General features: G+C 41.9%; 2 protein-coding genes across 5 annotated transcripts in view; both read right to left on the reverse strand.

The window, feature by feature from the left end:
• Window positions 1-11,130, reverse strand: part of HCLS1 (hematopoietic cell-specific Lyn substrate 1) — a 30,031-nt gene extending 18,901 nt beyond the window's left edge. Inside the window, exons 1-4 of the mRNA XM_006090936.3 lie at window positions 11,021-11,130; window positions 8,518-8,601; window positions 7,885-7,958; window positions 536-665 (exon numbers count right to left, since the gene is read on the reverse strand). Of these exons, the coding sequence (XP_006090998.1) occupies window positions 536-665; window positions 7,885-7,958; window positions 8,518-8,601 (288 nt within the window). The 5' untranslated portion in view covers window positions 11,021-11,130. The remainder of the gene's footprint in view (window positions 1-535; window positions 666-7,884; window positions 7,959-8,517; window positions 8,602-11,020) is intronic.
• Window positions 11,131-13,423: 2,293 nt separating this feature from the next.
• The window catches only part of GOLGB1 (golgin B1), an 80,104-nt gene continuing 77,196 nt past the window's right edge, over window positions 13,424-16,331 (reverse strand). For all 4 annotated transcript variants that reach the window (XM_023755783.1, XM_023755782.1, XM_006090939.3 and 1 more), the window contains 2 exons: window positions 15,136-15,241; window positions 13,424-14,849 (listed from right to left, as the gene is read on the reverse strand). In XM_023755783.1, the coding sequence (XP_023611551.1) occupies window positions 14,715-14,849; window positions 15,136-15,241 (241 nt within the window). In that variant the 3' untranslated portion in view covers window positions 13,424-14,714. The remainder of the gene's footprint in view (window positions 14,850-15,135; window positions 15,242-16,331) is intronic.

The raw sequence follows: 16,331 nt of genomic DNA on the forward strand, positions 1-16,331 counted from the left end.
CGCATGATTTCATGTGCTGGGCCTCTAGTATAGATATAAAACATAAACTTTTAAAAGTAGTAATTTATTTTAAAACACATTTTTCCCTTCTCTACTTGTGTTCCCTGTCCCCTCAGTCTAGGAGTTACAGTGTAGCTGCGCCTACTATGGCCAGCCCTTCTCAATTTTTTGGCTTCTATTTTTTTTAAAATATATTTTATTGATTTTTTACAAAGAGGAAGGGAGAGGGATAGAGAGTTAGAAACGTCAATGAGAGAGAAACATCAATCAGCTGCCTCCTGCACACTCCCTACTGGGGATGTGCCCACAACCAAGGTTTTTCCCTTCTCTACTTATGTTCCCTGTCCCCTCGGTCTAGGAGTTACAGTGTAGCTGGGCCTACTATGGCCAGCCCTTCTCAATTTTTTGGCTTCTATTTTTTGCTGCCTATAATTTATGTGTTGATATAGGGAAAAATTATACAAATAACAAGTGAAACAACATAATGAATGAATCTTTTTTTAAAAATGAAGCAAATATGTCCCTTTCAGCTCACCTTGTCCATTCGGTCTCTTTCTACACCAAACCGACCTCCGTAGCCATGGGATGCTTTGGGCCCTGATTCCAACTCCTTCTTCTTGAGACTATCATGCTCCTCTGACACTTTGTTCCTCAGCTGGTGGATGCTGGAATTAACACATGACAGAGATTTGTATAACACAGAGAAGCCAACAAACCCTCCTCCCTGAAAAATTGAAATCTTCAGGTGTGACCTATTTAGTTTTAGCAATAACCTGCCCCCAAAGTATACCAGAGTTGGGTCTGGGAGTAAGAGATTAGTGTGGTTTGCATACCATAGCCTGATTTAAACTTTCCATAAGCCAATAGTTTTTTCTCTAGTCTGTTTTTTGCTCACTAAATAACGTGCTAATATTTAGTCCAATTTTTGTTGTTGTTAAACCTTACCCCAGGATACTTTTTCCATTGAGTTTAAGAGAGAGTGAAAGGGAGGGGGGAAGGAGGAGAGAGAGAGACATTGATGTGAGAGAGACACATCGATTGGCTGCCTTCTACATATGCCCCGACTGGGACCAGGGATCAAACCTGCAACACAGGTACATGCCCTTGACCAGGAATCGATACCTATATTCTAGTAACTGGGGAATTATTTTCCTCTGAATTAATTCACTTTATAGCAATTAGGTACTCTATCTCAAGAAGCACAAAAATATTCATGTAGGCTTTTACCCATATAATCTAGTCTTGGGAGTCTACCTTAAGGAAATAATTTTAAATATGGAAATGCTTAATGTCTAATGATATTCACTGAAACATTGTATATAGTAAAGCAAGAACCCAGAAACAAATTATATGGCAATAACTGAAGAATAGTAAGTAAACTGCATTATTATCTTTCAATAGCATATTAGGAAGTCATTTAAAAGGATGGTTATGAAAAATGTAGCACTGGGAAATTTATCTACATATTAAGCATTTTTTGTATTTTCTTGTAAAAAACGAATGCCCTTCACCCTCATTCCTAACTCTGATAATCGCTAAGAGAACAAAAAACTAATAAAAACTAGTAAAGTTCACTGTTATCACTAATTGTTGCAACACGGAGGCTCAAATAACATTGATTTGGGACACCTCTATCACTAAGAGAATGTAACACCAAAAGGAGGCATTCTCCTTACTTCACCTCCACCTTTACCATAGGGGTGGAGAGCACCTCTGCATATCTGTTTGGTCTGAGGATATGAGGTGGTAGCTCAGCACTAGCACCAATACGTGACAATCAGGACTGATACTTGGACACATATAAAGGCCCCTGGGGATTCTTAGAAACTTTCAGGCAAGAGAACCCTAAATAAAATAATTGACTTCCTACAGCAAGAAATGAACATTTAGGGAATTGAGATAGTGATGTCACTGGAACTTCACTCACTCAGGAAAACCAGATTACATTGGTTACCGGTAGAATGGCCATTTCACAGCAGAAATTCTCCTCTTTCATGGAAGACTAGATCCATCTGGTGGCCTTGTAGTATAAGCCCATCAAAGGTCTTTTTACAAAGCCTGCTCAGCTTTAGTCACAGTTAATTTTAGAAAGCTGGCTTTGAACCAGATGAAATTAAACTAAGTGCTGGAAGAACCCTCTGTTCCCGTGCCTGCTCTAAACCCTCTGGCAGCAGCGAAGGCAGAGATCCTTGTTGCTAGCTCAACAACACCAACACTTTAGAACTGTCTGTGTCAAAGAAGATATTGGTTCCAAGAACACATAAATGGCTGATACTTCCCAACCAGAGTACTCAGATGAAGAACAAAGAAAATGGAGCTAAACATTACTTTTAAATGGGAAAAGTCTGCAAAGTTTTAATGAATGCAATGATTGCTACATGGGTCATAAAGATATGATAGCTGAAAAAAGTTTTTTAAAAGGAGTTAGAAAATGAGATTCATGTATATCACCTAATGGATGACAGCAAGGATACTCAGAGGATCATGCCAATAGACAATATAATTTGAGTGAAAATGATGGAGTCAAAGAAGACCAGATTATCAAATTCTTTAGAATATAGCCAAAGCCACTTTAAGTAGGTCTTAGTTATAGCATTCCTTCATTTAATAAATATTAGTTAAATATTAATTAAAATTTTGAGTGTGAGATACTATTAGGCCCTGAGGACAACACCAAGATGATTAATGTATGGAGATTATGGTCAGGTGGAAGTAATAGAGAAGAAAACAAAAAATTACAATTCAATGTGCTCAGTGGCATACTTATAAAACGTTTGACACATTAACTCTCAGATGCCTATTTTAAGTTAAAATACCTTAGAATTGATAAAGCAATGCAATTTTTGGGAACCAGTGAAATTGAGGGCCTCAAAAATGAGCTAAGAAAAGGAGCAGGTCTTGCTTTTATTACAAAAGTAAAAGCACAAAAATGAGTAACTCAGACTATAAAATTATATTCACAAACAATATAATCACAGATGTAGAAAATCCTAAAGAATCTACCAAAAAAAAAAGTGCTACTAGAACCATTAAGTCCATTTGGCAAGGTCACAGGATACAAAGTCACTATCAAAATCAATTTTACTTACATAGTAGCCACAGACATTGGAAATTAAAAGTTAAAAATAAATGCAACTTACCAACACATGAAATAACATAAAACATTTTAGCATAAATTTAACAAAACATATACAAGACCTGAACACATAAAAACATTTCTGAAAAAAATTAAAGACTTAAATAAATGGAGAGATATCCCACATTCATGAATTGGAGAACTCAATATGTCAGTTCTTTCCAAAATGATCTACAGGTTCAATGCAATCCCAATCAAAATACCAACAGGCATATTTGTAGGAATTCACAAGCTTACTCTAAAATGTATGTGGAAACGTAAAATCCTGGAATATTAAAAGTTTTATTATTATAAAGGAGAGAAAAATTGGAGGACTATTTGATTTTATGACTTGTCAATACAATAATCAGTATCGTATGGGTCAGGGAAGGCATATCCTATCTAATAATAGACAAACGTGGTAATTGACCATACCTTCGCTACGCCTCCCATTGGCTAATCAGCGAGATATGCAAATTAACCGCCAACAAAGATGGCGGTTAATTTGCATACATAGGCGTGAAGCGGTGGAGTGAAGACTGAAGGCAGCTCCAGTCGGAGCAGCAAAGGCTAGAAGGCAGCTCCGGCCAGAGCAGCGAAGACTGAAGGTGGCTCTGGCCGGAGCGAAGGCCTGGGTCCTGGGTGCCGGAGGAAAATTGGTGCCAGCAGCCAGGGGAAGGGAAGGCCTATTGCATGAATCTTTTCATGCAACAGGCCTCTAGTATATATATATAATCTAGAAATAGACCCCCATGTATATGGCCAAAGATGCCAGGTAAATTGATGAGGAAAGAATAGTCTTTTAATGGTGTTGAAATAATGAACTATCAATATGCAAAAAATAAACTTTAATCTTTGCCTCACACTATATACAAAAACTAATTTGATCATAGACTTAAATGTAAAAGCTAAAATTATAAATATTTTAGGAGAAAATTTTCACAACTTTGAGATAGGCAAAAATGCCTTAGGCACATATAGGATTAACTCTAAAAAATTTATGATTTAGACTTCATCAGAATAACTTCTGATCTTCAAAAGATGCCATTAATAACATGAAAAAGTGAGTTACACTCTGGGTTAAATATTTGCACAACACTTATCTCACAAAATACTTGTATCCAGAATATATAAATAACTCTTAAAATTCAATAAGAATAAAGACAACCATCTTTGAAAGTGAGAAAAAAGATTTGAACAGACACCAAAAGGAAGATATGAAGATACATGAATGGCACATGAAAAGAATCTCAATAAAATTAATCAGAAAAATGCAAATTAAAATTATCACATAGGCACATGAGTGTAGATAAGGATGTGGAACTCTTAAAAACCAGGCATTATTGGTAGGAATGAAACATTGTAAATTCCTATCAGAAATAATTTGTTAGTTTCTTTAAAAATTAAACACACACTTAATATATGAATCAGCAATTTTCCTGGTAGGTATTGCTCAAGAGAAATAAAAATATATGTCAACAAAAAGATCTGAACCCAAATGTTCATGACAGCTTTATTTGTCATAGCCCTAAACTGTCAACAACCTAAATGTCTACCAACAGGGTAACAGGTAAAACCATTGTGATATATTCATACAATTGAATACTACTTGGCAATAATAAAGGACAACAGACCGATACACACAAGACCATGGATAGATCTCAAAAACATTATGCTGAGTGCAAAAAAAGAGACACAAAAGAGTAAGTTCTCTATTATTCCATTACATGAAATTCTAAGATGGGCAAAACTGATCTGTAGTGATAAGAAGCAGATCAGTGTTTACCAGGAGAGGGAATGGGGTGTACTGACTGTAAAGAGACACACAAGTATGAGTGGTCAAGAGTGGCAAGAAGAAGATGGAGAAAAGGGGCAACAGCCCTTGAAAACCAGGCAACTCCTAGGAAATATTAGGCTGCTTGGAGCTGCCTGCACCAGAACGTAGATGAGGGATGGATGGTGACTTGAGCTATTCACCAAATTACCAAACACTCCCCAAGCTAAATTTATTTTAGACAGACCTAAAAAAGAAAGATCATGGTGTGGGAGGAGGTAGTAAGATTAGTCTGAACCACAATCACTTCCTTTTCCTGCTTTGAGTCATCTCAGTTCTGTAGCTACTGTTCTCTCCAACTTCCCCCTCTTTCCCACAAACCTTATTGATTCCCATCTGATCTTAAAGATTGGCTTAGCCCACACTAGCCACAGAGAATCTTAGAGGACTTACTACTTGGAGGTCCTCTAGAGGACTTATTTATCCCAACGGGAAAACCGAGAATCTGAGAAGTGACTTGTCCAAGGTCACTTGGCCAGTCACTAGCAGAGACTGGGCTTTTACACCTTGGTAGCCTGGGTAAATTGGAGGGGAGTAGGTTTTGTATAAATATCTCCACTATTTATTCTATCTTATGCAGATCCAGTAAAGCTAATAAGGGAACATGTAGGGTTACCAAATTTTACAATTGCAAGGGTCTCCAGTCAGCATAATGTATGTGCTGGATTGTGCAACACAATAGTCTACATAAACACCACTTAGGAGGAAGGAAGACTGTCATCTGTTTACATGTTTGTGTTAGGTTTTTAGAAATAAAGTCTGATTAAACCATTATATACTAACAGAAAAGAGAAATAAAATTATTGAGCTGCTAAGAGGTGCTAAGTACTGCTCTAGACTTAGATATATGTTAACCCATTGAATTCTGCAGGGTAGCTATTATTATCCCCATCTGATAAACAAATAAGCTGAGATTCAGAGAGGTTATATGTGTAAATTCACATTGCTGGTAATGGCAGAGCTGGGAATCCAAACTCAAGCTCTTTCATAAGATCAAGGCAGGGATTAGGAGTCTTCCTTAAAATGTTCTGCTCCTACTACGCATGAGACAGGCACTGGGAGGAAAAGGTACAAGGGGAGTTTGTATCCTAATCTTAACAGTTCTCAGACACCAGGGCTGAATGGCCACTACCCAGAAAAGAAAAGGGGTACTTTTGGGGGGAGGGGACAGGGGGCCTGTTGAGCCTACAGAGGGCATAAAGAAGCTTCCTGCATGACTCTCATCCATTTTTTTACATCTCTTCGACTGCTGCCAGAATTGCTTGATTTGTTTAAGAATAATATTCATTACAATTACTTATGATAAACCATTTATGTCTGATTAAACAACAATGCATATAACTCAATATTATCAAAGTATATAAAAATGTGCCAAGATTTTGTAGTGTGGCTATCCCCTGACATTTTTTAAATTTAGGGGGAAAAGAAGTAAAACACTGTTGTTACAGTTGGGGGAGGGAGTTAAAATGGAGCTTAGAGCTGTATTAGTTTTTGCCACTTTGTGTGTAATTGTCAATTTTTACTTCTTATTTTTGCTCCTGTTATATTGTTCTCTAGAGCCCCGGTGCACGAAATTTGTGAACAGAGGGATGTCTCTCAGTCCAGCCTGCACCCTCTCCAATCCAGGACCTCTCAGGGGATGTCTGAATGCTGGATCCCTGCAGGATCGGGCCTAAACCGGCAGTCAGACATCTCTCTCGCAATCCGGGACTGCTGGGTCCTAACCACTTGCCTACCTGCCTGCCTGATTGCCCCCAACCACTTCTGCTTGCCAGCCTGATGCCCCTAACAGCTCCCCTGCTGACCTGATCGCCCCCTAACTACTCCCCTGCCAGCATGATTGCCCCCTAACTGAGCCTCAGGCCACTGGGTAGCCACCATAGGCGGCTTGCCTAAGCCTTGGGCCGGCCCTGGGCGGCTGGGCAGCTGCCATGGCCAGCTTCCCTGAGCCTCAGGCCAGCCCTGGGCAGCAGCAGCCGCCATCTGTGGCTTGCCTGAGCCTCGGGCAGCCACTGAGGCTTTGTCTGGAAGGACGTCCGATGGTCGTCCGGAATACGTCCGGTCAAATTAGCATACTACCCTTTTATTAGTATAGATTGTACCTACCCTGCTACTAATATTTGACATTCTGATATTCTCCAAAGCAGACAGCTCTGGTTAGATAACCCTGAATAATCCAGGGAAGAGAAGAGGGAATCTCTCCATCCAAATATATAATATATCTCACAGAAACCCTTAGTTATGTCTGTAAGTAACTTCTCTCTTATGGTATCAGAATATTGTGTGTGTGTTTGTTTGTTTTTTTGTAAAATCTTGGGTCATAATCTTTAGGGCTCCTAAACACCATCACTAAAATAGTTTTATTCAACAGGTTTTCCAAGGGCCACATTTTTTCATATCACCTTTCATAGCTTCCAACTTCTATCAAGTAACCAAATACAAACTTTTAATTAAAAAAATCATTCAGAATAGATGTGCAACCTGATGTCCTCCTATGTTTACAATATTTATTCTGAGGTTTTTTTTTTACCTTGATATCTTACTGACTCCTCCTTGGCCCATCTGAAATCACCCTATACACAATTATATTTATGTGAATAGATAGACAGGTAGATGATAAAGTGTGATAAAACCTCCACAATTGAGCCACTTCTTCTCTGAACCCCTTATAATACTGGTAGATCCACTTGGGGAATCAGCTAGTAGTTAGAAATAAAAGAGAAATAACAGGGTTGGGGGGAGACTAAGAGGAGAGACATGAAATAAAAATACATAATGACACACACATAGGAACACACAGGACAGATTCAAGAAAAAAACACAAGGACTCGTGGACACAAACTACCTTCTCTCTTTTCTTTCTCCCTGAGACTATGAGTTTTCCTTGGGCTCTTCCCACATCCCCTTTCCACTCCCTAGTCCATTCGGCACCTACTTGATATGTTCTGTGCGTCCAGAGCCCTCGATGGTCTTGGCTCCCCATCGTTGCTCCTTCTCAGAGATGTCATTCTGCAAAAGACAGCACTCAGCGATAAGTGCTGGCAAGAGATGTGCCACACTGAGAGAGGCCATGTAGCTGACACCCGTGACCTCTACGTCCCCTGCATCTGCTGCCTCCTTCAGTCAGATGCTTCTCTGTGTACACACCCTAGCCCCCATGTTAAATTAACTGGTGAGCTCTGAAACCCCTTTCCTACTGCATCCCTCACACTTTCTTCTTCAGGTCTCCTATTACTTCTCAATCCCCCCAAATTACAAATGTCCAGCCCAAATCCTGGCTCATAGGCCAAAGGAGACCCAGGTTAACCTGCTCCCTTAGCATAGCCTGTCATAATCTATCAATCACAAAGTCAAACTCCTCTCTCCTTCTCACCTGTCTTTTTCCATTCTCAACCTCAGATATTATGCATGCTCCACTCATTACAGCCAACTGCCCAACTAGTCAGTTCCACCGTGGGGTCTATCTCAGCCCCAGACTGTCCTTCTAAGCCCACTGAAACGTTACAGAATGGCCCAAATGTTTCCCCTCTATTGTTCATTATCCAAGCAAAGCTATTTCCAAACTCACCACAAAGTCAGGGTCTGTGTCCCAGTCATCACCTTGAGTCTCCACGGAAACAGATACATCATGCCCTACTACAGACTTCCACATCTGAGGGCGACAGAAGATGGCAATAATTAGGGGGAAAATCAAGAGATGGGAAAACAAGAATGCTGAAGTCAATGATATAGCAGCTCAATGTTTCTTGTCATTTTTTGTTAGAAGATAATAGAAGCTGAGGCAACAGGGATTAGTTTTAGAAAAGTACTTCTGTTTTTTGTTTGTTTTTATTATTATTATTTGAGATAAACTAACATGGCCTGGGCACACCTGAGTCTGGAGAGAAGTCATGGGTATAGGTAACACTAAATAACCTGGGTGTCAAAACTGCTGGGATCATTCATTTGCCAAGAGACCAGCCAGGCAGTGGCTTGAAGTGGTAATCAATTGAGGGGTGCTAGAGCATCACTAGAATTATTGCACCATTTCACTCAGATTTCTACACATACTCCTTTTATAGCTATCAAAACATATACTGGTCCATCTCTTGATAAGTGAACATCTACGCACTCCACTCTACAACCTGATTAACTCTATTAAGCAATTTTCCAACCCCCAGTGCAAGTGCTGTTCCATCTCTACTCAGACCAGCCACTAAACAGCGGCATGAGGTCAGTAGGGTTGAAATTCCTACACTGGTTAATGCACGGGAAGTATTATTTGTTGGGAATAAGTCACTTATTCTTCCATTTTTAAAAACAAGTAATTACATTTCAAAAGAAGATAACTGACTCAAAATTGCATGTAATGAGTTCCTCATTTGAACATGAGACACTATTGGATTTTCATTAACTACATAAACGATAAAGAACTATTTAGAGAACACCAGTTTGAAGGGGTGCCAAACTGTTATTCTGCTGGGAATCCCCTGTGTTTCCACTGGCCCTGCCAATTGTGCTTGAAGAGGAGCTGCACAGTTGCTCTGGATCTTGGTGGAAAGAGGAAACAGACAATGCTCACCTGCTCTGATGGCTGCTGAGACTTCTTAACCCTGATACCACTTTCTGGCTGGTGACTCCCCTGCCCATCCTTCCTGGCTCAGACTCCTCATCCCACTGGTGTCGCTCCCCATGCTCTTCACTGTTTCTTAAAGGAGTCCCTCTTACAACACTCCTAGGACTCTGCAGTGCCTTTTCCCAGGCTCTCAGACTCTCTGGTTTTCCTTTCCCCTTGAAAACCCCTGATCTTTGAAAAATGCCTCGGCAACCAGCCCAAGGAAAGTTTGTGGCAGATTGGTTAGAGATGCAAAGAAGACACTGGAGAAGTATTGACTAAGTCAGCACACTATGGGATGAGTCATTGCTGAGACCAGATCCACCTCCCCCTGTGGGGCAACAGTTATGGATGGGGGTGGGGCAGGGACACAAGACCTAGGTCCTGGCTCCCAGGCTGCTCTGCAACAAAAGAACTTCACACAAAAAACTGGAAAGGAGACATTTCTGCAATATTTGTGAGCAATAAGCAAGCAATGAAAACCGAGGTCCTGTTCTTTCCTGCTCTTCCTCTGTGGCCTCAGCCTGACTCTCCCCTAAGTCTCCCGTCCTCATATATTTTTAAAATAAAGGAAAGTTTCTGCTACAAAGACAATTGAATATCTTTGAGCTACTGGCCAGAAATAGGGAAGCCAAGATGTACTATCTAGAGGTGGGAAACCGGAGAGTAACTTGGTGAGACATGGTGCTCAGAACTTCAGGTTCCTAGGGCCTCATCATAGGCTGCCTTTTAGTATCAGTAAAGTAGATGGACAGGGAGTCAGAAATTCACCCAGCTCTGTCACTAAGCCCCTGTGGGAACATGGGCAAGGGAATCAACATAGACAGAGTATGTACTCATTCACCAGGTACCAGGGTAGGCAATTTACAAATATTAACTTCAACAATTTAGTAAGTCATTGAATGCCTCAGAAAAAATAAACAAAGAGGTTAACCTAGCTAATCTATAAAGTCCCCTCCATCTCTGGCATTCTGAGATTCTGTGATCACGCAGTCACAGAAACTAGCCCTAGTCGCACCATCATGCCATTTGCCTCCATCAGCACCTGGTTCTCAGCACTGGTGTACGTGAGCATCTACTTCTTGATCCGTTACAATGTCCTTTATGTGGATTGTGGCTCCCTGATAAATCATATGCTGTCTGAGAGCAGAGAGTTTGTCTTCACCTCCTGTGATCCTCCTCCCACTCAGGGCCTTAGAGCAACCGGCTTTAAGAGAGGGCTGTACACTGTCCACAGAAACCAGGGGTCTTGGGATGATGGTTTTGCATCATGTTCCCTGTTTCCAGGACCCCACTTCTGTTTCTTTCCCCAGATGCTCATTATCCACAACCACTCCCACCCAGGCCTTCTGGCCATAAAAGGTGAAAAGCTTATTAGCAGTGACTTTCTCTCTCTCGGACCAAGAGCCAGGTAGGTTTCTCTTACCTCAGCCCTTGCCCTGTGCTCCCTTACTTTCCCACTGCTCAGAGTACCCACCTTCAACAGTGTTAGCGCTGCTCGGGGCTCCCAGCTCCTCACGGCCACACTTGGCTCCCTCTCTGGCTGTTGCCACTTCTGAGCAAGAAAATGAGCTGCTGCTTCAGTTCCGTGTTCAGGTTTTCTGTCATTTCCTGCCACCGTGTCCTCGCAGCTACTTCCTGAAGTTTGAGTCACTTACTTCTGCTTAGGCACTTAAACAAAAAAGGACTAAATGTTTCTATGCCTAGTCTTTTGCAAGGTTTTGAAGGTCATGGGGAAGTTTTAAAAAATGCTCTTATTCTTGAGTTTATATCCAGTTTACATTGTTTTCTGGTTAGGGAAGCAAAACATTCAACCAGAAAACACATAACAGAACACTGTAGAACAGCATTTGTGTCTTAAATAGGTGGGTAGTTGCATGTGTTATGGTAAAGGAATGTAAACCGTTTGGTATTGGCTGAAGTAGTCAAGAAAGGCTTAATGGGAAAAAGGATCTTGCAAGGTAAGGTTTAAACAGAAATTCAACTTTACATTACCCACAGCACATTACCCACAAAACTGGGTTTGCATGTAGTAGGTGTTCAAATAAATACTGATAAACTGAATTACGGAAGGAAATAAGTCACAGGGGAAAGTTAATAAATACATGGAAAGAGAAAAATTCCGATTGTTTAGGGTACAGTGAGGAGTCTGAGCTAACCGGTAGGGAGATTTGGTTCCACACAGTAGGAAGAAGTCAGAAAGAAGTAGGTGGTACCAGGTGATGGGAGATCTGTGGCATTCTGTATTACTGTTCATCAAGATTGCTGCCCCTCCCTTTTTAAAAAACATATTTTTATTAATTTCAGAGAGGAAGGGGGAGGGACAGAGAGATAGAAACATCAATGAGGAGAAAGAGGGTCATTTATTGATTGCTTCCTGCACACGCCACACTGGCATATGCCCTGACCAGGAATCGAACCGTGACCTCCTGGTTCATAGCTCAACGCTCAACCTCTGAGCCACGCTGGCTGGGCCCTCCCTTCCTTCTTGCTCAGGTGACTTGTTTTGACCAGTGAAATGTAATGAAATACATCACTTTCTAGTGGAGACTTTAAGACCAGGGTAAGCTTTGCCATCCTTTTGCCCAGTGCCCAGCACCTGCAAATTCTCCAGAGTGGGTGCATTCTCAGTAGGGGAGTGAGAGGGTCCCCACCTGAGAATGACAACACTTAATCTATTGTGTGAGGGACTTGGAGTTTTTGACTAGAGAATAATCCTTTGTTGATTTAGCTACTGAAAATTAGGGGGTATTTGTCATTGTATCTGACCTAGCCTCTCTTAATCTTTTCTTTTAAATATATGTATTTTTATTATTATTGATTTTAGAGAGAGGGAAAGATAGAAACATCAATGAAAGAGAAACACTGATTGGCAGCATCCACACGCGCCCCTTTGGGGATCAAGCCCACAACTTGGGTATCCTGGGAACGTGCCCTGAACGGGAATGGAACCATAACCTCCTGGTTCATGGGACGATGCTTACCCAACTGAGCACACTGGCCAGGCAAGCCTCTCTTAATCTTGATTGAGGTGGAGTTGTGTCCTGATTTGCTCAGTCATGAGGTCTCCACTAGCTTCAAGCAGAGACTAGATGAAACTAAGATACCGAGGAGGGGATTTCTGTACTAGGAATAAGTTAGGACTTCAGTCACTTCCAAATCTAAGGATTCTATGCCTAGGGAGAGTTTTATTTATTGAACTCTCTTACTTCATGACCTATTTATTGTGGCAGCACTGAAATTATTTTAAGAAAGAGTAAAATTGGAGACATTCTGAATAATAGTTCAGTGTTGAAAATGGGAATGATCCAACTAGATGCTGTGATACACCATCCAGGTACTTTTTTGGAGAAACTATAAAATTTAACTAGAGATGACACCAAGAATTCTCATCTCTACTTAGCAAATGTCCCAAGTCCACTCCCAGTGAGAGGCAGTGAGTTGTTGCACAGAGAAACAGCATGGGCTTTGAAGACAGATTGACTTGATTCAATGTTTGTACCTTAAGAAAGTGTTAGCTTTTCTCAAGCAGCAGCTTAAAACATAATAATGCCTATCCCACTATGCCTTAGACTTTCCTTCCCCTACTCCCGCCCAGAGGGGCCCCATGTTTTCCCAGGCCCAGGTACAAACCTGCATGAATCTCATGCCTTAAGGCCCAGCTTGTTTGGTTCAGTATTTGGATGAAATTTCCTCACTCTACTTCATTACCCTGGCTGCAGTCTAGTGGCTAAGCTGGAAGGACACATGTAGCCATTACTGATGCTAGTCAGGAGACCTGAAATATGTAGAGCTTTTTACCCCTGTATCCATTCCTAGCTACCCCCTCCTACATCTCTTCCCCTTAACATGCAAACACATGTACACACACCACCACCAGTTTTTCATTCTGAAAATAATTTTATTATTTTACATTTATTCAGGAAAGTTCCTGGTTGGGGTGACCAAGATATGGTCACTACAGAATAGATGATTAGAACAGATCAGTTCACCAGTTTTTTCTATTCTTTGGGTGGTGAGAGCAAGTCAGGAAGACATCATGTGTACAATGAGAAAATAATCAACAGGTAGGTGTTGAGGGGTTGGGGAGGAGGCACAAATGAAATTTGATCCTGCTGTCACTCTCAGGCCTAGATTTAAATATTCGGTCTTCTCCATATTCTCCTTTTCCTTAGCTCTGTTACCACAGAGGGCAGATGAATATGAAATTGAAGAAGTGGAATAACTGTTACCAACAGCAAAGTAGGAGTGGTCCCCAGAGCAGCCAGATCCCCCTGGTTGAGAGCCTGTGCCTCACCTAGGACTGGCTCCTAGTGTACTGCCGTAGGGCCCACATTCAAGGCATATCCAGGTAACACAAAATGAGAAGCATCTGAATCCCGCTGTCTCTGGAACTGCACATTGCTTCTCCTTGATCCCCTGCCTCAGCACAGCAGCCCTGCAGTATGGGACAGTACTCTCTCTTTATCCTTCTTCCCCTCTTACCCTTCGACAGCTGTTGCCTATAATCAGTTCTTCCTGCCTTTCAGTGAAAGGAAAGGCATGGGCCACTCAGTACCTTGGTACACATGTGATAGAGGGCATCAGCAGTGGGATCCTATCCTTACAGTTCAGGACCACAAGTCTTACTCCAATGCTGTCTGAACAGCCAGGGAAGATGTCCTTTCCTGTGATCCAACAGCTAAAATCCGTCAGCTCCCACCAGGAGACCTGACCTAGTCAGAGAGCCCTGGGATAATGTTCCCCAGAACTTTGTTATAGTGGATCCACCTTCCCCCTGAAGCAGGAGAAATGAATGATACTGGACTTCAGATTATAAGGTTTATTGGAGCCACCCTCCTGGCTGGAAAACATTCCTCCGCATCTTTCATAAGAGATCAAGGCCTGACAGAATCTGAAAAAATGTTAAGCCCAGCAACCAAATGTGGGGCCTCCTCAGACTATGCAAAAATGTTCTGGCCATGGGCAGTAGAAAAAGGCAGACTCGATGGTCCTTGCAGCTCTGACCTGTGCTCCATCCACTTCTGTTTTTGCAGGCACTTTCTGTGGAGACTTGGAGAGAAGACCTGAAAGTGGGAAGATGACTATTCCACTGGAATTGATGGTTTTGATGTTAGAGGTGAGGGAATTCCAAATTCCAAGAGTAGTGTTCCAAAAGGTGAGAACTAAGTTTATAAATGGCCCGTGAAACATAAAATGAGCAGGACATGAACCATCAAAAAGTAGATGGCAGCCAGCATAGGCACTCGGGTCCGGGAATGAAAGAGCGAACGTAGGACCCGCTTCCATCCAGCACCACTCCGTGACTGAAAGAAAAATTGGAAAGTCAGAGAGTTTTACCCTGTAGAGATAATGTCCCTTTTCCTTCCCCAACCCCTGCAAAAAAGAGATATTCTGAGAGAAAGTTTCCTGAAGGTCAACAAATAGGCAAATTCCACCAGATTCCTCCAACCTTCCCTATCGTTCCAGTCTTAGCCCCATCAGCTGTTCAGTGTCCGGAACTGCACATTCCTTCTCCTTGATCCCCTGCCTCAGCACAGCAGCCCTGCAGTATGGGACAGTACTCTCTCTTTATCCTTTTTCCCCTCTTACCCTTCGACAGCTGTTGCCTGGGAGGTCTATTAACACTGCTTGCTCCTGCGCGCCACAGGAGCCGATGATAGGAGTCCGGGCAGAGTCCCATTCACTGTGCTCCAGCCTGTGTTGGGAAAGAAGCAGCATGGCATTGGTTCATAGCAAGTGAGGTGATCAGAAGTCGTCTCAGTCATCTTGCCACGTGATGTAGCACAAAGGACTGGCAGCAAAGGCTGCTCTCACACCCCTGTCCCCATGCAAGGATGTCCAGGCAGACAGTAAAGGTGATTAAAAACTACCAGGAACTGACTGCCTACTGCCTATCAGATGCTGGACTGGGTGCTTTATATCCCAGGTTTAATCTTCAGGTTTTGAGGCTGGTGTTACTTCCTTCAAAGTAAGGCTTGAAGGGGTAAAATTACTTGCCCATGGTGGCACAGCCAGTGAGAGGTAGAGCAGAATTCAAAACACACACCTATCTCTAAACAACTGTTTCAGAATTTACCAGGCAACTGAAAAATACGCAGGAGTACCGGAGGCACAGGAAAAACCCATTTATTTTTAGATGTTTCACAGGTATCGGTACAGGACTCAGGGGAGACTGTTTCTTTCCAAATCCTGAGCAAGCCAATAAGAAAGAAGCTTTCCCTTTATACCCTTTGGTTTCTTTGTCCCCAAAATATGAGATGAGACTTCCAGACCTTTTGCGGGCTTTGCAAAAAGCCCCGTGTGTTGAGGTGGGGGCTGTGAGGCCACATCTAAAGGCCTGGCCTGGCGCCAGTGCTGATAGCTCCGCCTGGGAGTTGTGTATTGTTCATGGTTTATGGCCTCTCTAAAGTGGGAGTAGTACTTAGGTAAACAGGTCTTGCAGGACCACATAATTAAAGAAGGGGCAGTGATTAGACTATAGGCTAACAAGAATGGGCATTAGGTTACTGGCACGGATTCAGATTGCTAGCCCCCCCAAAATGTCTCATTTTCCCCATAACATGTTCTTTTTTCCCCACTATATCACACTTGACTCAGAGAAACTCACTAATTTTTTCTCATTTATTAAAGGCTAATAAGCAAAAGTGGCCAAGAATTGAACTAAACTGGCAGCCTTTATTGCTTTCTGTTCTCTTTTATTTTTTCTGATTTGCTTATTTAATACTAGAATTTCTCTCTATGTAATAAAGCTGCCTTTACACCCACTCCATGGTTTCTTCACAAAA

Source organism: Myotis lucifugus, unplaced genomic scaffold (genome assembly GCF_000147115.1).
Source record: "Myotis lucifugus unplaced genomic scaffold, Myoluc2.0 scaffold_84, whole genome shotgun sequence".
Classification (NCBI taxonomy): Eukaryota; Metazoa; Chordata; class Mammalia; order Chiroptera; family Vespertilionidae; genus Myotis; species Myotis lucifugus.